Source organism: Mesitornis unicolor, unplaced genomic scaffold (assembly GCF_000695765.1).
Source record: "Mesitornis unicolor isolate BGI_N332 unplaced genomic scaffold, ASM69576v1 scaffold3505, whole genome shotgun sequence".
NCBI classification, from domain to species: domain Eukaryota; kingdom Metazoa; phylum Chordata; class Aves; order Mesitornithiformes; family Mesitornithidae; genus Mesitornis; species Mesitornis unicolor.
In genome coordinates this window covers 30,663-53,366 of record NW_010187423.1, presented here as the reverse complement: position 1 = coordinate 53,366, position 22,704 = coordinate 30,663, and the positions used below count along the sequence as shown (strand labels likewise).

General features: G+C 41.3%; 1 protein-coding gene across 1 annotated transcript in view; it reads left to right on the top strand.

Moving 5' to 3' along the window:
• Positions 1-1,893: 1,893 nt before the first annotated feature.
• The window catches only part of UGGT1 (UDP-glucose glycoprotein glucosyltransferase 1), a 38,062-nt gene continuing 17,251 nt past the window's right edge, over positions 1,894-22,704 (top strand). The window contains exons 1-19 of the mRNA XM_010185438.1: positions 1,894-2,018; positions 3,798-3,880; positions 4,489-4,619; positions 6,183-6,295; positions 7,055-7,229; positions 9,687-9,783; positions 10,657-10,735; positions 10,930-11,030; positions 11,883-11,982; positions 12,739-12,799; positions 15,019-15,110; positions 15,736-15,886; positions 16,143-16,262; positions 17,319-17,404; positions 17,821-17,956; positions 19,101-19,232; positions 20,376-20,540; positions 20,749-20,869; positions 22,095-22,193. Coding sequence (XP_010183740.1) covers positions 1,894-2,018; positions 3,798-3,880; positions 4,489-4,619; positions 6,183-6,295; positions 7,055-7,229; positions 9,687-9,783; positions 10,657-10,735; positions 10,930-11,030; positions 11,883-11,982; positions 12,739-12,799; positions 15,019-15,110; positions 15,736-15,886; positions 16,143-16,262; positions 17,319-17,404; positions 17,821-17,956; positions 19,101-19,232; positions 20,376-20,540; positions 20,749-20,869; positions 22,095-22,193 — 2,167 coding nt within the window. The remainder of the gene's footprint in view (positions 2,019-3,797; positions 3,881-4,488; positions 4,620-6,182; positions 6,296-7,054; positions 7,230-9,686; positions 9,784-10,656; positions 10,736-10,929; positions 11,031-11,882; positions 11,983-12,738; positions 12,800-15,018; positions 15,111-15,735; positions 15,887-16,142; positions 16,263-17,318; positions 17,405-17,820; positions 17,957-19,100; positions 19,233-20,375; positions 20,541-20,748; positions 20,870-22,094; positions 22,194-22,704) is intronic.

Genomic DNA, 22,704 nt, shown 5'->3' with positions numbered 1-22,704 from the left:
TTGTAAGAATGCAGTGTGGTACATTCATGTACATGTACGCTGTGTATGATTTGCTGTGAATAAGAAGGACTCAGTTCCGGGAGGAACCTCAGACCTTGGTTTTTTGTTGCGCTTGGCGGAAGCCAAGGTCTCACTCCGCAAATATTGACTGAGCGTCCTCCTGTGCACACAGCGAGGGCACGTTGTGACCGTGCCGTGTCATGCGATGCCATCTGTCTGCTTCCCACCTGCAGCCTGACACAAGCGGTGTGCGCAGCTGAGCGAGCCGCTCTTCGTGTGTTATAGCAGGGAGTTTCTGCTTTTGTTCTGAAGGAAAGGATGGTGAGCCATAGAAAGAGTAATGGGTGAGTGACTGCTGGAGTAGTGTCATTTTGTAAAGGGAGTAGGATGAGGTTGTTTTGTGTATATATATATGTGTATGTATGTGTATGTATGTGTATGTATATGTATATATGTGTATATGTATATATGTGTATGTGTGTATATATATGTGTATGTATGTGTATGTATATGTATAGGTGTGTGATTATGTATAGGTATATATGTATATGTATATGTATGTATATATGTGTATATATGTGTGTATATATGTGTATGTATATGTGTGTATATATGTGTGTATGTATATGTGTGTATATATGTGTGTATGTGTATATGTATGTGTGTATATATATGTGTATGTATATGTATGTGTGTATATATGTGTATGTATATGTGTATGTATGTGTGTATATATGTGTATATGTGTGTATATATGTTTGCATGTATGTGTATGTATGTGTATATGTGTGTGTGTATATATATATGTATATATGTGTGTGTATATATATGTTTGCATGTATGTGTATATAAAACACATACACAAAGACTATTTTTTACCTTGAGATCATCATGAAAAAGAGACACGAGTTAGATCCTGACAGGCTGTTGACTGTGATGTACTTGGAGTGTGAGTGGGCTGTTTTTCCAATTGGGGGGGGCAATAGAAGACAAGTTATCCAGAAAAGTAAGGATTAGGAAGTGAGAGAGCGCCGGGGTGTATGTTATACTTTAGCCAGAGAAGGGGGAACCCTTGTGTTTTCGAGGCTGTAATGGAAAGCTAACAGGAGAATTCAAGTCTTGCATAAGCTTAAGGGTTGTGAGCAAGGAAATTCCACTCAGCTGTGTTACGGTGAATATGTCAGAGACTGTATGGGCGTGAAACTACACATGGAGGACAATAAAGAAATGCCCTTTTTCCCCCTCCCAGCTCATTTCTCACAGTACGTTGTATCCTTTGTGTCTGTCTTCATGATTTGATTCATTTTTTCAGCTTCTAAAGTTGGTGGTACTTAGTGCATCCAGGAAATGCTTGTTTCTTCATTCCTCAGAGAAGAAGTCCGCGGGACACAGCAGAGCCTGCGGGGCTGACTGGGGAACCTCACCTGGCCTGTCTGGCCCTGGTTAGTACAGCAGCTGCTGGCTCTGTGCAAATACAGAACGGGACTGTACCTCCTGTAAAATGAGCAGTGGGTTGGTTTGCCATGTAGTTTGGACTGTGCACTGTTTGTAATACCTCTTCTTAAAGCACATCGTATACAGTGCGGGTGTCCCAGAACAGAAGCAAGTTTATTTGAAAGTATAAACACAGAGGAAGCTGGAATTGATTTAGGTTTAATTGTGGTTCAGGAGTCAGATCTTAAAATCCTTGTATCTTTTCATGTTTTCATTGTATTTTTGATTTTGTAAGCCCAGGTGAGACTATGATTATTTCACTGATGTGTTGCATTAAATGCCCCACTCAGTCTTAAAATATGCCTTAATGTATTTGGATATGTGAGATTCTCTATCTATAAAAAGAGACAATGCAAAAGTAACTTTTTTCCTTAATCCTTTTTAGGCTTCTTCCATAAAATGGGAATTCTTATTGCAGTTCTTGGAATCTGGTTCAGCTCTTCTCTTGTAAAAGGAGATTCTAAGGCTGTGACAACATCCCTCACTACAAAGTGGTCTTCAACCCCTTTATTACTTGAAACAAGGTACGTGCACTGTGATTTTTCATTGACAGATCAGAACAGGCTTAGAGGATAATGTGTTATCTTTTTCATTTGGTTTGTGATTTGGATCATGGTCATTGCTAATTCATTGGCAGAAAGAACACGTAGTTGAACATGATCATTGCTGTGCTCGGGGAGATGGGATGAGTGTTTTAAAGGAGATAGCAGTAGTTTTTTTGCATGCTAAATTCTTTCATCGTGCATTAGAACAATGCACAGCGTAACAATGAAGAATTCCATAGTAAGTGTTGTTTTTCTATGAAGTTTTACTCAAAGAACTAGACAGGTCTAGCATGGTCTTGTAAGATTCCATAGTAAAAGATCTTATGCTTCAATGGCTACTGCAGGTTTTGGTACATATCTGTTGCTTTTGTGTGTTTAGCTTAGGAATTTAACTTTGTTCGTGCAGGCTGTGCGTTGATGAGCTAAAGTCAACTGCTCTGCTAAGGTTTGTGCAAGTCTGCCTGAGGAGATTCCTTCTACGGTTTTAAAGACTTTTTTTTTTAAAGATGCTGTTTATAAAACAAAATGCTGTCTTTTCACTGCCAGTCCACTTAGCACTGTAGAAGTCCTCATCATTTATGTGATACAGTTTGCTGTATTCTGATTTGGAGATATCTATGCAAAATAGGGCTTTTTATGTCTAAGAGTGTGTGTGTGTGTTTAATTTTGTATCACTTAAAGGTGTTGCCACATAAGGAATTCTGCCTGTGTTACTGCAGGCTGGTTCACATGATAATAGTGGAGCATTGACAGATTTCATGCAAATGGGCATGGCTTTGGGTGGTAGGACAGGTGTGTGCTCGGTGACATGGCTTCCCTGTAACCTCTGTGGAAGCTGAAGGCTGAGGACTGAAAAATCCTGAAGCAGTTAAATGTAAAGCTCAGGTGTTAATGCCAGGATTTAAATACCCTGAAAATGCAAGATGTGCTGGGGAAAAGCTTACCCTAGGAGACTGTAAGCAAATAATTAAAATAACATGCCAAAGGCTTGATAATAACCCAACTATTGTATTCAGAGACTTTGGGTAGGTAGGGTTGTTCATCTGGACTGAACTGCAGAATGATGCAGCCCTGCGGTGTACCAGCACTGCGATCCCTTCCCCAGCTGTTCAAGTGCTCATCACCCGAGGTCTGAACACACCAGGCTGTGTCACAGCTCACAGACTCCAGGTCTCATGCTGTGGCATCCTTTAGCATGTGAAGCATGTTACGAGCTTATGATAAAGTATTTGTTAGTAGCAACATTTGGAGAATTATTTTACTATCTAACTTTGTATGCCTACCTAATCGTATGCTTAAAATGCGGTGAATTACAAGGTAATGTTTTGAAGCTGTGACTTTTCCTTTTGCTCACTACAACCAACCAACCAACACCACCAAAGCTGGTATTTCCAACGAACTGCAGTTTGTTACAGCAAAGTAAACAAAAACGCATGTTTCTCCTAAAAGATAGATAGCAAAGAAACGTGTTGGGGAGGAGAGCTCCCAGCATGTACACTGCTGCAGGTCCTTGGTCTTTTGAGAGCTTAATGGGAGCTTTACAAGCTTCCTTGGTGTACTATGTGTTTGTCTTGGCCTCCAACTCTTATCTGTTTGGGTTGGTTGGTTTGTTACCTTTCCTGGTCTGCTTTTTCTAGTAACATACGGTTTTCTGATTCAGACAAACATATCGTAGGAGCCAACTTTCTGTAAAGCTTTACAAAGTATTAGAATTGTAACCTGAGAGAAAATTCATCAGTCTCTTCTCTTCTTACTCAGTGAATTTTTATCAGAAGAAGGTCAAGAAAAATTCTGGAATTTTGTTGAAGCCAGTCAGAATATTCAAACATCTGAACATGATGGTAAGTTGGACTGGGTGATCTTAAAGGTCTTTTTTTCCAACCTAAATGGGTCTAATTCTAAGTTTTCATAACCTTCTTCTTGATGATAACTGATAGTTGACATGATTGGAAAACAAACCAAGATGTGTTGTCTTCTGTGGTGTTAGTACTGTGAAAGTCAAAGGAGGACTGATTTCAGTCATGCTTTTACTGCAGAGCGCTCAAGGCTTTTGGATTCCTGTTTGACCAAAGCTGTAGTGGATGAGTGAAACGTTTTACTTGCCAGTTTCTGTTTCAACATTAAGTATAAAGTAGTATAAATGCTTTCTCTCTGTGTTTCTATTTCACAACTGAAATGAAATTGGAGCTTTTAACTGTTTCCCTCCTCCCCGAGCCTACGTTTGCATCCTCAGGAACGTACAGAAGTGTGTGCTCATGGATCTCTCTTGAAGTTCACTCTCATCCATCTGCAGAACTGGCTGTAATGGAAATGGAGGAGGAAGGGTCATGTGCATATGTACAATCAATGTCATGGGCTTCTGTTAATATAAATCACAGCTAAGATGTGAAGCCCCTCTTCAATGGGACTGCAGTACAGAAAGGTAACTGCCTGTACTTTGACTTTGCAGGTAGCGATTATTCTTCTTACCATGAAATGCTGAAAGTGGCCTGCCAGACTCTGACACCCCTGCAGCAGAATCTGCTGAAGTTTTCCTTGTCTTTACGCTCTTACTCAGCAACGGTTCAAGCTTTTCAGCAGGTTAGTACAGCACGGGGGAACCTCAGGTGATGTGTAGGGTGTTACACAACGCTCAGGAAGGAGCAAGCTGTGTAAGGAGACATTTGAGAATATGAAAAATTTTGAGTGGATTAAGGGCTCCATACATCTCAGCTGAAGAACATATGCATATTTTAATTCCACTGGGTGCCAAATTTGAGTCCATCTGTCTAGAGCAGACTAAAGAATTGGGATTTCGAAATGTCTGCTATCTTTGAAGCCTGCCGCACTAATACATGCGTGAAGATTTTTATAAGGAAATCCCTATGGCTCTGTTGGTGCTTGTAATGCTGCCGCTCTTTTTATTCAGTTGTACTTATTTGAAGGCAGTAATCCATGACTATACAGTCATATACAGTGACATGGAAGTTCAGTGCACACTGTTCTTTTTCACATTCAGGGCATCATGTAGTTCATTGCAAATTGTCTCACATTATAATGTGCTTTATGTAAGTTATACTAGGAGACATAGAATGTACTGGGTTGGAAGGGACCTTTAAAGCTGATCCAGTCCAACCTTGCAGTGAGCAGGGACATTGGTACCAGATCAGGCTGCTCAGAGCCCCATCAAGCCTGGCCTTGAATATCTCCAGGGATGGGGCCTGCACCACCTCTGGGCAACCTGTTCCAGTGATCTATCACCTCATGGGAGAGATCTTTTTCCTCATATCCAACCTAAATCTGCCCTTTTCTAGTTTAAAACCATTACCCCTTGTCCTATTGCTACGTGCCCCAGTGAACAGCTCTTCCCCAGATTTCTTATAGGCACCTTTCAGGTATTGGAAGGTCACTATAAGGTCCCCCTGGAGCCTTCTCTTCTCCAGGCTGAACAACCCCAGGGGCAGAATCGCCTCCTTTGATCTGTTGGCCACACCTCTTGTGATGCAGCCCAGGATGGGGTTGGTTTCTGGGCTGCAGATGCACCCTGGGGGCTCATGTCCAGCTTCTCATCCACCAGCACCCCAAGTCCTTTTCCTCAGGGCTGCTTTCCAGCACATCATCTCCCAGCCTGTATTGGTAACGAGGATTGCCCCTACGCAGGTGCAGGACCCTGACCTTGGCCTTGTTGAACCTCATGAGGTTCACCTGGGCCCGCTTCTCCAGGTCCCTCTGGATGCCATCCCTTCCCTCTGGCACATCAACCTCACCACCCATCTTGGTTTCATCAGTGAACTTGCTGAGGGTGCACTCAGTCGTTCACCTCAGGAGCCTCTGGGCTTGTCTCTGTAAGACTCTGTGCTGCAGCACCCACTGCATGCCTCGGGCAACAGGCTGAAGGCCTTACCATCAACCAGCCCATCCCTCCACCCCAGTGTGTCATCCTGCCGCTTGTCACAGCCACTCTTGGTATCGTTATCCCCATCCCCCCTTCATATCAAGTTTAAAGCCCTGTCAGTCAGCCCTGCAATCTCTTGGGCAAAGAAGAACTAGATTAGAATTTAGGAAATGGAAGAAGAGCAATTGCTGCAGAGCTCTGCTGTTACCCTTTTCACTTGTTCTCAGGGCAAACATTCAACCTACTTTATTACAAATATTTTCATACAGATAGCAGCAGATGAACCCCCACCAAAGGGCTGTACCCTGTTTTTTGCTGTGCATGGGGAGAAGACGTGTGAATTTGACTCCCTTGGACACCTTTTACAGGCAGCTTCAGAAAGGTATTTGCCTAATTTCCTATAGTGGGATTAGCTCTTAAAATTTAACCTAATTAGACTGACTGCTGTGAAGACATTGTAATAAACCAGTAGTTTGTACATTCTTCAGCACTGGCTTTTACTGCCCATTGCTTGCACAGAGTAGCAGTCTCTTTTTATTAATCCCTGTTGGAATGATTGTTTTCTTATCCTTTGCTCTTTGATATTCTGCTACGAGGAGGAATGCTTTGAAAGGGCACAGGAAAAGTTGGAAATAATGTGTGGAAGGACAGTAGGAATTCTCAGGAATACATAAAATATTTCATTTTATTTTAGAAAATCTAAAATATAAGTTGAAAATAGTCTTCTCATTCACTTTCTTGTGTGTACACTAAGCCAAGGACAGGGTCCTCTTGAATTTGAGTTCCTGTACCGTTTGTTCTGTGAGCCTTTCTTTTTTTTTAATACAGAATTTATGAATCACCACGGGGAAAAAAAATGTTGAGAATTTAAGGGAAGTGGTTAATGTTTAAACTAAGGATCATATTGGATTCAGAATAGCACCAGCTACTTGTTTCATTTTCGTATGTCCATTTTTAACAAAGCGTTATCAGCATCCATCAAAGTGCTGCCAACTGTGATAATCTGTGGGAACAGCTTGGCATCTGCATTCAGTGAAGACAGGGACAGCAATTAAACACGAGAAAAAGAAACGTCGTGCCTTGCACTGAGTGAGGAAATGCTATGAGTTGCAGTGTGATAATCTTCAGTATCTACTCTTAGGCCAAAGCCGTTTCTGTTCAAAGGAGACCACAAATACCCCGTGTCAAACCCCGAAAGCCCTGTCGTCATCCTTTACGCTGAGATTGGCTCCGAGGAGTTCTACAGACACCACAGGAGGCTTGTTTCAAAGGCTGAGGCCGGAGAAATCACCTATGTGCTCAGACACTATATTGCTGTGAGTATATTTATGCACTGTAACAGAGGTGTTTGACATGGAAGGAGTAACAGGCCTGGGTTTTAAAAAAGAAAATGGCCTAAGTTTATCCCCTTTGCATTGACATTTGCATAATGTGTTCCCAAAAAGGACCGTTGTGGTTCAACCTGGCAAGCAGCTACAACCTACGCAGTTAATTCGCTCGCCCTCCTCCGTCCCTGCTGAGATGGGGGAGAGAATTGGGAGATTAAAAGTAAATAACCTGTCAGTTGGGATAAAGACTGTTTAATAACTAGACCAAACTGAAAGAGTAATTATGCCAATTAGTTGTATCAAGAATAAGAACAGCAGTAATGAAGCAATCAGTCATACTCTGCTCACAAGCAGCAGCCATCAGCCATGTGTCAGTGACAACGCGACAAGAGACGGGGGAGCCTCAGAACCGGGCCGGGCTGGCAACACGAAGTAGAAAGAAGTGAAAAGGAAGGAGGGTTGAAGAGTTGGAATACTCCAGGTTTATTTTTTATTGCATGCAGCTGAGGAATTCAGAATATTTAAAATCTTACAATCGTTTACGTAAGAGGATCATTTGATTTTACAAATGCAGAGGTAAACTCCAGATAAATTGCAGTTTATCCTAATAAAAAAGCTGCTCTACCTATATCAGATTATAGCACACAGACAGTGAGATCTTTCCACAGTCAGGGCACTAAGTTACTTGATAGAAAAAGCAGGGATTAACCTTAGGGTACCATTTTCAAATGAGCAGCAGTTTCTATAGCAATCTTATTACAGAATCACGTACCAGACCTAGTGCCATTTATCCTGGTTTCCGTCTCCTTCCCCTGAATTGCCCATAACCACTGGGTTAGTGTTTAACGCTACAATTCAAAAGCTCTGAGAAACGTGAGTTGACTTTTTCCCTAAATATTGCTGAGTGTTGCTAACACCTGCTGTGGAGCAGGTCATTAGCTAGACTTGAGTACAAAAAAAGCACCAGCTGGTTCACTTCTAGCGACATGTGCACTTTTAATAAGATGAAGCCATTGCTCTTTTGCCAGGTGATGGGGTCAACAGCAAGGACGCAGGCACCAATAAAAAGAGTAGGCTTATTTTACGATCTATTTCAAAGTCATACAAAAATAAGGTAGTGCATTTAGTCAAGAAGGGAAGCTTACTGTACTCGAGCTGAAGCAGCAGAAAGAATAAGCAAGGTGATGCACCTGATCATAACTACACACAGTTGGCTATGGAAGAAAGATACGTCACCATTTGCCCCAGTAATCCGTTACCATCGCCCAGAGCCACAGTTGCTGGGGAGCCCCCGTTGCAGTGAGGATTTGGAGAACCTGTCCTGGCAATGGGGACGTCCTACGCAGTGCATCCACTCGTAGGTGAGGGCTCCAAAGTCACTGCAAGAGGGTCCAGCAGTTGACTACAGTTAAGTAAATTCTCGAAACCTCAAATGCGGAAAGATCTGGTGTTGGATTCCACCTAAAGCCTGGCCAGGGCTCAAGGAGGAACCCAAAGGGTTTCTTTATCGATTTTGAGCACGTATTTCTCAGCAAAGCCAGACATGAAGTTTCATGGCCTTGTGACATGTTTAAAAAAAACCCAAAAAATCTTTCTGGTGATTACTGTTTGAAGCAACAAGCACTACATCTGATTACTGTCACACCATCTGCTGATGGCTGTCACACAGTCAGCGTTACAACACAGCTTTACAGACTGGCACCAAAAATGTGTGTGTTCACACTGACAGAGCAAGTCAGATCAAGAATACACTGCACGTGTGATCAACAGTGTGCGTATCAGATACATTGTTGGGCTGTGAGATTCATCCAGAGGTCAACTTTGGTTCAGGGCCTGTTGTTCAGGCCCCAGTAGTTCAATTACGTACACCACTTTCCTTTTAAAAAGCAATTTATCAGCAATGAGAGGAGCATTTACAGTCAAAATTAAGTGTATTACAGAATATACCCTGATACAGTAGTGTGACTGCTGTGTACGTCAAATAAAATTATTGGAAGTATTAACAAGTGATGTTTGTTTCCCCCTAAAGTCAGAACTAATTCTGTCTCCTGAGCTGTTCATTTATCCATGTTTTTGTTGTAACTCTTCAGTGAATGTTTCATTTCTGAAGTCACAGTTGCAGTTCCTTCCCCTCCTGTCTGACTTGACAGCCTGAGTCTGTCCTGCGCTACACTCACACACCAAGTCCTGAAAACACTGTTCTGACTTCCCTTTTGCTTTCCTGGTTTTCCATGGTTTTTGTGGTTCCTAGAGCTATCTCTGTTCCCTGAACTGCACAGTTCTGCTGAAATAAAGAAGGAAACAGAACTGTGACAGCACGTTACTGCAGCATCACTCACTGTATTTGTTTCTCACTTTGTTACCAGTGTGTCTAAATGTGTACCAGCTTCAGATTTCTGCATCACAACAGAGTGGCCATGTTGTGCTGTTTGCTCTTCCTTACAGAATCCCAGTAAAGAAAAGGTCTACCTCTCTGGCTACGGTGTGGAACTGGCTATTAAAAGTACAGAATACAAGGCCAAGGATGATACACAGGTGAAAGGTGAATTATTATTTTAACTACTTTAATGTTAACACTTGGATTTTGCAAAGATAATTTAATGCTTTTTTAATACGAATGACTGTTTGTCTGAATTGCTTTTCCATCCCCAGAGCAGAATGTTTTTCCTATTCTTGGTCTTTTGGAAAACAGAACTTAGAATTCTGCCTGACTTTTTGCTTTTGCTGCTTTCTTCAGAGCACTGAACTCCGTTTTGCAAACTCCCATGCACCTGACAAAATTGTTGTATTAGGCAATTGTGTGTGTGTGTGTGTGTGTGTGTGTGTGTGTGTGTGTGTGTACTTTTTATTTAAGTGTTCACACACACATAGAAACGCCCAGAATTTTCTGCTTTGGTCTTGAACTTAAATATTTTTTAAATATTTTTCCCCAGTTTGAGGTAACAGTTGTGGAGAACAGAACTCAGCTTTTGAATTGGGCTCTCCAGGATTTTGCAGTTTTATCAGCTACACACGCAGATCTAAACTCTGACTCAGAATATTCTGCCACCATCTAGAGTACAGACACATAAAACCTTTGGTCTTTATTTGTAGAAGTGATTTTAAGAGAAACTAGCATAGTAGAGGAGATGATCTAACTTAAGATTTCTAGTACTGTGTGAGAATTTCCATTAATCTGTCATCAAAAAGTCGTCCAAAGGTCCTGATATTGCTTGTAGAACAGGACACTGAGGCCTTTGTCACTTCAGGTGGGGGAAATGAAAGTGATTCTGAGGAAGATTTGTTATTTGTGAACCTGTGAAGTTTGATACTGATATTCTGCAGTAATCTGCTGCAGTGCAGTCCTGTGAAACTAATCAAAGAGAGAACTTTTTCTGAACAGCCTGGTAAACAGCGTTCTTCTCTGTGTGTGTAGGCACAGATGTGAATGCTACAGTAATAGATGAAAATGACCCTATTGATGAGGTGCAAGGATTTCTGTTTGGAAAACTAAGGTAAAGCTCCGTTGTAAGTTGGTCTTTGTCATCTCAAAAAACTTGATGCAGAGATATGATCTTCTGCTCTGTTATTAATGTTAAATGTCTGAGTTACCCATCTATGCCAGCAGCATGCTTCTTCATACGTTAGCTTCTCTGAAGACTTGCTTGCAGGAAACCACAGAAGTCGTTTTACCTTCACACCCTTCTAGGCAGCTGTATCCTGACCTGACAGAAGAGCTGAAAGAGCTTAGAAAACACCTCGTGGAAAGTACCAACGAAATGGCACCTCTGAAAGTATGGCAGCTGCAAGGTAATCTGAACGAAGGCTCTCAGTATTGTACTGCAAAAACGTAATGTAAACGTTACCTTCTTGTGTTCTACACAAATGAGGTTGCTTGTGGCTGCGTGCAGTTGAGAGGTTGACTGTAAATTCCTGCATTTGAAAGTACTGGATTTTCCAAAGCAACTTTGTAGAGTCACAGTGAAATAGCTTTTAGGAAGACTGCTTCATAGGCTTTTTGAAATGAGGTTTGCTTTCTGTATTTTGGTACAGTAAGTACTTAAACTCCCTCTTGAACTGACTGCTTGTATGACCTGCTAAATGCAGAAGAGCAAAAGAAACGTGAAGTTCTCCATGGTCATGTTTTGGGGTGGAAAGCTGAGATTTCTCAAGACCAGAGGAAAACCGTATTTGAAAACCAACTGCGTGCAACTTTGTTCTCTTACCCTGGAAATCGTCTGTAGAGGCCTGTGGAAAGGCCTTCCTCTGAAAAAAAGAGAATTAGAAATGCTGAAGAGGTTGTGTAGCCACTGAGAACCTACCATATATAACATATATGTAACAGATGGCTGCTTGTATTTCTAGCTTGTGAAACAAGCACCCAGAGCCCTTCTGAAGGGCAGATCCTCCCACCTCAGCCCAAAAAAACCACCTCATTATAGCAACCTGTAGCCAGCATACATTGGTTCATTTTGAAAGGGTTCCTTACTTCAAGACAACAAATAGAAGTTGAATACAAGGAAGAAGATTAAAAATGTGTATCTAAAGGTGCAGAAAGGAAATTAGTAGGTAACAAATAAGCCAAGAAGTTGAAAGCTAAAGTGAAGATGCCTCTGTGTTGGCTTGTTTTCAGTTCTTGACTCCTTTTTTTTTCACTTCAAGATTTAAGTTTCCAGACTGCTGCTCGCATTTTGACTGCTCCCCCCGTGGATGCTCTGATGGTGATGAAAGATCTCAGTCAGAACTTTCCCACGAAGGCCAGGTAACTTGAATTATGAGTTCTTGAAAGTTTTCTTGCTTTTTTTCTGAGCAGAACCTGAGGCAGACAGCTTTGGTTGGGTGAGAGGTTCCATTTGGCTGGAAGCAAACACCGGGGGATGTTTCTGCAGAGGAGTTCTTCAGCCTCTGGTTACAAAGAGGATCTTGCCATGTTTCTCTTGGATGGCAGCTGGTGTGGAGCGGTGCAAAATCTGACAGAATTGCCCATGCTGTTTTGTTGTGAAATGCTGCTGAACCTTTTGCCTCAAGTCCTCACGAATTCATTGGACAGGGTTTCTGTTTGGTGGCTTTGAGCTGGATCCTGCTCTTCTGGGATCCACTTTGGTCAGTCTCACATCAGAGACTGATGTGCAATTGCGCTGGGTTTTGTGCTTTGTCAATGATTGCCTTGAGCACATTCAAATTCATTTCAAGAAATTCAGCCATAATCTGCCCTGTCCAACCAGTCTAGAAATCTCTATTTCTTTTGATAAATTCCATGGCCGGGGTTGTGAAGATGATATTATGAGCTCCTCCTTTTTGAGTAGGTGGGAACACACATGAGAATAAAAAGAACCTGAACTGTAGTGCCTCCTGCTGTTTAATGGTACCACAAAGTGCAAGTGCTTCTGCTTGCAGCTCTATATACTAGAAGACTGAATAGGTTTTTATAGAAGGTACAAAAAGGTAGGATAAGTCAGTATCTGCCCATTCGATAAACAGAAAGATGATTCACAGCCTGTTTTTTCTATTTCTGTAGAGCCATAACAAAAACAGTGGTTTCTTCAGAACTAAGAGCAGAAATTGAAGAGAACCAAAAGGTAATGCTTCCAGAAAGTAATGTAGTGGTTTTGCATTTATGTTTTAATATAAACTCAAGCTCTGAAATAAATTATTCTATTAAAAGTTTTATGTTTTGCTCAAATAATGATCCGGTATTTTCGCACGCAACTTTGTTGTAGTTTGCATCTGAGAAGTAAAGAAGTGGTGGCTTTTCAAACATGGATTGGGAAAGTAATTGAGCTTGTTTGCTCAAATATGAAAATATTGGTCAGAAATTCTTTGAGTGAGATCACTGTGTTGGGGAATGATGATACGGGGTTTTGTTTACAAGGAAGTCAAGGAATAACCTTGAAACCTGCCAAGACTTACAATGATCCATGCTATGCAGAGATGTTGTTCTGATGTTGGTATTTTGACAGTGAAACTAGTGAAGGAATAAAACTGAACAGCTATCCAAGTAAGTCTACATGTGCTTTGGAAAAAAATAATGAACAACCCCAACAGGTTGTGAGAGACACTGAGGTTGTGGAGGTCATTGAGTAGGCTCTGGTAATGCTTCAGCAGCTTTGTTGTGTACTTGGCATTAGCTCTGCAAAAACCAGTAGCCACTTGGGAATTTTGTAGTTAAAACACAGCTGGTAATGCAGGCTGGATAGAGAGCAGACCGCAAGTTAAGATGGTAATACAAACAAAGCCAAACAACAGGTTTTGTTATATGAACTGTGCTGATCTATTTGTACATTCCAATCTCACTTAATAGGAGAAATACAGACTATGTTAAGTACACACTTCTGTCTTTGTTTAAAATCTAAGCAATTATATTTGGCTAATACAGAAGTAAATGCAAAGTTACCTGAGACCTACTTGCAAGTCCCCCAAGATTCCTGTTCTGAAGGAGAAATCCTTGTTGTTCAGTAGCGGTAAAATCAGAAAAGGGATGTGGTCTGACTCTGTCGTCCGGTGTGGTCCTGGAAGGGACACGGTATAGAACGGAAGTCCAAGCTGAAGCTACCTGGTGGCTTTTACCTGGTGGCTTTTCTGGTCTGTGTTAGATCAGACTGGTCCACAGGTAGAGCCATGATTTTGTGGATTTATTTTTATTTGAAGGCTACTAGATCCAGATCTGGCTAGATCTGACTCTGCCCTTAAAGCTGCTCATTGCGTGACTCAGTCTGTGTGGATATTATTTGTTACTGAAGTTCACTGTCACTAGTAACTTATAGTTTACGATGTAATTATCCACAAAGAAGATAGTTTTACACTGCATGTACTCAGCTCCTCTGTGGGAGCTTTTTTATTTAATACAATACATAAATTCTTCCTGATCAGATGCAGCTTTCCTGCTCTTGGTACTTCACATGGTGCTTTGCTATTCCTCTGTTTGCTTTGCTCACACTCTTCACACTACTACTTATTTAAAATGTCCAAACACTGTGTTTCTCCATCAGTGCTCATTATGCCTCTCATCAGAATTTTGTAGCTGGTCTTGCAAGACAAGAGGTACTGGAAGAGACCAATGTAATTTTTAAGTTTTTATACAAAATTTTTCAGGCTAGAGTTGGGAAATTTGCTTCAGGAGGACTGTGGTTTCTTCACTTCTCCCACTTCAAATCTGTTCTCTGTGATAGCGCTTACATTCAGGGGCAAGTATCCATTCAAGCGGGGCCCTGCTCAGAGGCACTTGGACGAAGTTCCAAAATACTGATAAGACGTTTTCCACTTGTGTGCTGCCTGATTTGGGGGATATCAGACTACAGTGGCAGCTGGTATACTTTTCATTAATCCCATATCCACTCGGTCAGGACTTAACTGGTACCTTAAACACGGTAGTTTCTGTAGCGCCACACAATATCCAGGAGTTTGAGTCTGTTCTGCCCAAAACTGCATGCTGAAGAGCTAAGACAGGTAACTGGATGCTTTTTGTCCATATGCTTTGTGGGCTGTCAGCTAAAATAAAAAGTAAAATAATAAAATTACTTCTTTCAAGCCTTTCTAATTATTCAATCTGAGTATATTCAAAAAGTCTACTCAGGGACTTCGCAGTTCACTACTGAATCATGTAGAAACAAACAGAAATCCCATTTATGTAGCTATGCACCAAATACGCCCACAACGTCAGCAGAGACTGTAACTGAGGTGTAATGGGACGCAATCTGCAATGCAACAAGGGAGAGAAAACCAAATTTGACACGTTAAGCTTGCCAGTAATTGTCTTCTGTGCAGAGCAATCTTCTAATGGCCTTCTACTTTCTTTCAGTATTTCAAAGGAACACTAGGATTACAACCGGGAGACTCTGCCCTGTTCATCAATGGACTGCTGATCGATTTAGACACTCAGGACATATTTAGGTAGGAATGTTTTCTTTTTCAGTCATTTTATCCTGTTTAGGAGTTTGCATCCTGCTTGTGCATGGACAGTATCTTCGCAGCAGCTGTATCTACGCTAAGTTTAACTGTCAGGTACTGGAAGAAGCAAAGAGTGGTTAATTCTGTTAGGCAAGTGCATTTCTAACAAAGAGGCTGATGTAAAAACTGGAATACCCTACAATATTGAAACAGGAAGTCACCTTTGTACTGTTCTTTTGATCTGTGCTGTGGCTGGCAAGATTTTGGTCTCCAGGCCTGTCAATGTACAGATTTTATTCTGAGGACAGTACACCAATTCTCAAAGGATAAACAGCTATAAATTTGTCACCTGAAAACCACCCTGTATCTTTCTGTTTCAATACTGTGGAATTGAAATTACAGAAGTATATCATGCTTTAGTTATCTTGATTTCATGTTGTTTTTCCTAGAAATACAATATAATTGAATAGGTTGAAGTTATCTCAAGTTTCTTAGGGCAGTTAGGTGATAAATAAGAAGTAATGCACAGACAGCAGACTTGTTTATACCTTTCCCCTGTTAACACTTAGGGTAAGAGCAAGTTGTTTGCTGTGTCTTTAAAATTCACCATTCTTGCTTTTCCTTCCAGCTTGATCGATGTGCTACGCAACGAAGCCCGCGTCATGGAAGGCTTGCACAGCTTAGGAATTGAAGGCCTTTCCTTGCACAACGTTCTCAAGTTGAATATCCAGCCATCAGACTCTGACTATGCTGTGGACATCAGAAGCCCTGCTATTTCAGTGCGTATGATTTTATAGAAGAAACCCTTTGTTCTCCATTGGGCAGTGTGGTTTTCAGCTGTCAGGGGAACTTTTGTTCTTCTCTCACAGCTCTAAAACAGCAGTGAAGAAAAACAGAAAAGTAAGGATATAAATACAATTAGCTCTTTTTAAAAAGCTTAACTTTTTATTCCTACAGCTCTCAATACAGTGTCTAATTTTAAAATGTTTTACAATCTCAACGTCAATCATTTAAACACCTTTATTTTTTTCTCAGTGGATCAACAATCTTGAAGTTGACAGTCAGTACAACTCCTGGCCTTCCAGTGTGCAAGAACTGCTGCGTCCCACGTTTCCAGGCGTGATCAGACAAATCAGAAAAAACTTCCATAACTTTGTAAGTAGTAATCTGACTAGAAACGAGACGTGCCTTTGGATTTTTCAACAGCAGGGCCGTTAGCTTTTGCAACTTACCTCCAGTATCTGCTGGACTCCCTGTCACTTACATATCTTGAGATAGGATGCTTTTCTAAAAGGTTTTGTCCTGCTTGTACTAATAAGTTATGGCTAAGATTCTGAGATTCAGGGCATGACTCTATGAGATGGCAAAAATGGCTCCATCAGTGGAAGAAAACGATCCTCTGATGAGTGAGAATTCGGTGCATTTCAATTTTGTGATAACACCTGAAGTCAGGTAATGAAATCCCTCGGATTTGTTAACAACTATCTTCTTAGCAGGGGTAAGACCGACTTCGGTTGTTTCAGTTAGAAAGCATTCTTGTACCAAGACTTCAAAAGACGATCAGCAGCCCTCAGCTAAATCGTGGGTATCCTCTTAGTCTGTAGGTAAAGTGCTTTAAGTCAGATCTACCTAGGAGTTTGTAAATTGTGGACTGTAACTCTTGTCATGTGGCAGGGTGGCCCTACAGAAAAAAGAAACCTCCTCTGATTGGTGGCAAACAGGGACCTGAACCACCTCAAGCTGTGGGAGCATTCATGTGTTGTCTTTTTATCTGGCATTCAGTACTTTTAACACTTAAATTATTAAATGAAAAGGCAGCACTTAGCATGGATAAAGGGCCCCAAATTCATTTTGAACAGCCCGGTTCTGTCTGGGTCTGGGCGTGCTCTCAGAATGTCCTGGCAGCATCTCCAGGGTGCTGAGCAGAGCAGTGCTGAAGCCCAGATGCTAGGGGATACTGAGGTAAAGTTAAGTACATAAGGAGTCTGGTCTTCTCTGGTTAAAGGAGTGGCTTAGACAGGGGATTCTGGACAACAGACTTAAAGACTTCAGCATAAACTGTTATTTAGTGGGCCTGATCTCCCTGGCAGGGTATAAAATAGGACTGGCGATAATTCTGCACTGAGATGTGAATGAAACTCTCTCTAATCAAAAACTTGTATCTTGACTTCTTAAGGGAACAGAAACTTTACACTTGCAATTTATATGCAGGTGCTGATAGTTGATCCTACCCATGAGACCACAGCAGAGTTACTGAATGTGGCAGAGATGTTCTTCAGTAACCACATCCCACTGAGGTAACTGCTGCAGTTCTGTATTTGTGAATTCTGCAATTGTAAAACCCTCATTGCTAGGACACTGTAGAAATGTTACAGATCTTGTACTGGTGGTTGGGAAGGGCATTTACCAAGTACTGTTTCTTATTTAAATTTTTTTAATATAAATTTTGCTACTAGTGAAAGAGTTCAGTTTCTTTAACAGTCCAAAATAAACTTAAAAGCAAGGACTTTGGATGAGAGAGAGATGAAAAGCAAGATTCTGATGGAGTCACCATTAGACATTACATGTCCTGAGTTTGATGCCGTGCTCAAAATCTTGTCAGTCTATTCTGGAAGAAGCCTTTGTCTAAGATGACGATCAGAGCTGACAGTTGTGTGTAGAGCTGGTTATTGACTGGTATCACAGCTCCATGATCGGGTCTGTTTGCCTGCAGAATAGGACTGGTCTTTGTGGTTAACGACTCGGAGGATGTCGATGGACTTCAGGATCCTGGTGTTGCCCTCCTTAGGGCGTACAATTATGTGGCACAAGAAATGGACAACAATTATGCTTTCCAGACTGTCATGTCTGTAAGTATTCCTTTAAAGGGAAATCAATGTTTTAATATTTTCCATGTATGTAAGATTACGTTAAGGTGCTAATATGTAGATAACGGAAGAGATTTTTCTGTGTCTCTTAGAATTCAGAGTATCCCCAAATGCTAGTACCACACTGCACATTTTTCTTTGTGAAGTATTTCTGACTTCAACAAGTGAGATGAGATTTAAATGTGACACCTAAACACTTTTACACGTTTTTCTAATCCTGTCTCTTTGTTCATTCTGCCAATGAATTCCAAACAGATACACCCCTTCATTGTCAGATCTGTGTCGAACAGTTCCTGCTGCATACTTTTGCCACATAAAAGGTTATTTTAGGTACTAGCAAACGCATTTTCACTTGTGGTGGGCACTGTTGTACAAATCTACAAGCTGGGGCGCACTGTAACACTGATCTGCTGGTGGCCTGAAGACAGTCACTCTTACTCTCATTTTTTTATATTTGTAAGTTAAAGTAAAATCTTGTGCCTTCCAGAGGGAAGCAGTTACACAGTTCGTGTGTGAGATCTGTTGTATTGTTTACAAGCATGTCTTGAGTCCTGACAGGACAGGCAGCTCTTGGGATATGCTCTACATGAGCATTTTTTCCGACACTGTTGTACAAATCTACAAGCTGGGGTGCACTGTAACACTGATCTGCTGGTGGCCTGAAGACAGTCACTCTTACTCTCATTTTTTTATATATATTTGTAAGTTAAAGTAAAATCTTGTGCCTTCCAGAGGGAAGCAGTTACCCAGTTCGTGTGTGAGATCTGTTGTATGTTTACAAGCATGTCTTGAGTTCTGACAGGAAGGGCAGCTCTTGGGATATTTTTTCCCCTAAGCACTACCTTCCCCCCACAAATGTATCTTGTAATTAAAGATTCAAGTTATTATTTAAAGAAATATATTTATCTCCTCTCAATCTCACTGGAACAACTACGAGGTAAAGCAAGATGATGATAACAGTGACAAGTGCTTTGGATCAGCTAATAAATATGAAAATACGTTTTGCAGTCTGGCTGTTAATGCCTTACTGTAATTTCTGGAACACAGGTGACAGGTCAACTCACCTTTTGTAAGGAAAGGAGCTCTTCAGCTGCAGCTGTAAACTTGTGTTTTATCCCCCACTCAGATCTACAACAAAGTAAAAACAGGAGATCAGCTGAAAGTGGCGCATGTGGTCGGTGTTCTTGAGAAACAGTATCCGTATGTGGAAGTCAACAGCATTCTGGGAATAGACTCTGCCTATGATCAAAACAGGAAGGTAAGAATTCGTTCAACAGAGCTGCTTAAACTCCTTCTGCTTCAACGTGATTTTGAAAATACAGTTACGTACCATTTCTTGATGCAGTTTTCTTACTAACTGGGTACCTATGTTGTCACCACACTGGGTGACTTTAGTAATGCTTCAGTATTTAAGTTCAGCACAAAGCTTCATATATATAAAATATACATAACATATATTATAATATATATTTTTTAAAAAGCTCTATGTGTAGTACCAGAAACAAGATAACTTTCTTGTTGCTCATAATTCATGCTTTCATTCTGGTATGAAGACTTTCGTGTCTAAAATTGCTTGAAAAAATCTAGGTGGTGGAATGGTTCATAAAAACCCCAAGAGGCTTCATGTCTGACAGGGATTGGTGTGGGTGTTCTTCATCAGTAGTTGAATACTGTGCCAGATAAAGTAACGATGACGAATTCCAAATGCCTTCCTTATACCAAGGCATTCAACAATCTTCCTCAAGTTCTTAAAGTTATTTTTAGGGTTGTACGGAGAAAACTGGGAGAGCAAATCACTACTGGATCACTTACAAGTGAGATGAAGCAGATTTTACTTGGGGTTCTGTAGGGGATGGTTATAGATTTTTGTTGCATGGCTAAAGGAAAGACTGAAAATGCTGTCTGTCATAGCTGTGTAACACTGATGATGCTGCCAACGCCTGTAAATGCAAGGCAGTCAGTTATACAAACAGGCTTGTAGGCACCATGCCTTCCATCTTCTCATGTGGCAGAGTGAAGGGAAAAGCATCTTGAGGAAGTCAAACCAAATAAAAGACATTTTTGTATGACAGGTTACATATCAGAGGACAAATCAGACCCAAATAAAACAACAGCGACATCCCACCCCAGGGATGTCCCAAGACATGCAAGGAGCTCTCCCCAGAGGCCGTTCTGAAGGCCTTGCTGCAGCTGGTGTACCTGACACCATGCTGTAGAGCTACATCTTAAACACTGCAAAGCCTTTGGATAAGGAAGGGCGCCTTTAGAAAGAGCTTATCTGTGTATAAAGGACACAAAGCATGTAAAATTAATATTGTCTGTATCATGTAAAAGCTGGAAGGACACTGCATGGAAACATCACAAACCCTCGTGGTAAAGCTGCTCCTTTCCCTGTACTTAGGAAGCGAGGGGTTACTACGAGCAAACAGGTGTTGGTCCTCTCCCTGTTGTGCTGTTCAATGGAATGCCTTTTCAAAAAGATCAGCTGGATCCTGATGACCTGGAAACCGTGACAATGCACAAAATCCTGGAAACCACGAGTATCTTCCAGCGAGCCGTGTACCTGGTAGGTGCTGAGTTCAGCTGGGACTTTAGAGAAACAAGACTTGGAAAAAAATGACTCAAAAGTCCCTGAATACATAATATACAAGACATAATTTGCATAACTTCTTGGCATGCTGTTTTTTGTTAGGTTTTTTTTTGTGGCTTGGGGTTTTGTTTTGGGGTTCGTTTTTTAAGTTATCTAAGACACGCTCCTTTCTTCTTCCCTTCAGGGTGAATTATCTAATGACCAAGACGTGGTTGAGTATATCATGAACCAGCCTAACGTCGTTCCAAGAATTAACTCGAGAATCTTAACGTCTGACAGAGAGTACCTGGATCTGACAGGAAAGAGTAAGGGATGCTTCTGATTGCATTAAACCTGAAGTATCTGAGTCAAAGACTTTTGCTATCCCAACAGAAAGCTCTAGTGGCAAAGAATTAACAGCCCCCCAAGTGATGTTCCCGTCCTGGTGCTGCGGGAGATGTTAAGTGCAACAGCAACAGTAATGTCTACAAATTTCTCAAAACAGGAATTTGTTTTGATTTTATGCAATCCTTTAGGGGAATATGACTCATGAAGTTGAGAAATCAGCAAAGTTAGCAAAAGCCAGGAACAGTCATACAACGAATACAGCAACAGCTTGCTTCTTGTTTCTGACCTCCTTCTGAGCAGAGACTGACAGGCATCTCTGGAATTACTTGGCTTAGCAGAACTTTTCATGGCCAAATGTATTAAGACCCAATGCAATGACTGTGCAATACCACGACAGTATTGCAACTTGTACAACTACCTTTTTTGAGTTGCTTGAAAAACAGTAACCCAGTGGATTTTTAAATTTATATTATTTATATGAATTATCTTCAACTATGTGAGACTTGAACAATTCTTTCAACTGACTTCTGCATATCAGATATGCAGTGTAGCTATTAATGTAATGTATGAGACAAAAATGTAACTTCTGAGACAACAAAAATAATTTCTCAGCTCATAGAATCATAGAAGGTGAAAAGCAGTATCACAAGAACAAAATGGGAAGTGTTCTTAACGCTCTGGTAACAGCAGTGGTTTTCCTTTCATTGTACCTGGAATAGCTGCTTTGGCATCAAACAGAATCATAGGATGGCAGACTTGCTATGGCTGGAAAAGACCTTTTAGGATCAAGTCCAACCATTATCTAACTCTGCCATGCCCACTTCTAAGCCCTGTCCCTGAGCACCAGACCTCGATGGCTTTTAAATACATCCAAGGATGACGACTCCACCACTGCCCTGGGCAGCCTTTGATAACCCTTGCAGTGTAGTTTTCCCTAAAGTCTAACCTAGACCTCCCCTGGTGTAACTTAACATCGTTTCCTCTTGTCCTGTTGGTTGTAACTTGTGAGAAGAGACCGACACCCACTTCTCCACAACCTCCTTTCAGGTGCCTATGGAGAGTGAGAAGGTCTCCCCTCAGCCTCCTTTTCTTCAGACCAAACAACCCCAGCTCCCTCAGCTGCTCCTCACAAGTCTTATTCTCCAGACCCTTGACCAGCTTTGTTGCCCTTCTTTGGACCCTAATACTTTTTCTCTCCCTCAGATAACTTCTATGTGGATGACTTTGCTCGATTTACCACGCTGGATTCTAAAGACAAGACAGCTGCTGTCGCAAACAGCATGACCTACTTAACAAAGAAAGGTAACATCTGCAGAGGATTGTGAACCCAGATCTGATCTGACCTGTGTTTCCAAGCATATAAACAGTAATCAACACATGCACTGAGCCTTGTTCAGGCCTGGGGGTAATGGCACAGTCTAAGTGTTGAAAAGAAAGATTTTTTAAATTTCATTTTCTGATGTAAGACCACACCTAACGTGGCCTGTGCTGCTGTTACTGCTCCAGTGCATCTACTGGATGGTAGTATAAGTCTCCTGTTAGCATTAAAACTCAGCTGTACTTCTCAATCTAAGAAATGCATACACAGACATAAGACAGAGTTCACTCAGGCACTTCCTGTATCCATTTCAGTTATCATAAATAAGCTGCTGCCATTTGAACTGATTCCTCATGTTCCTGTCTGTTGTCTTTACTGGACTCCCATGTTTCTACAGTGCTGCTTCTAGCCATTGCCACCTGCAGGCACTGCCTTAAATGTTCCCATTGCTCCGTTTGTCTTCTCTTTGCCTTTGGTTCCTGTTCAGTCACCTAG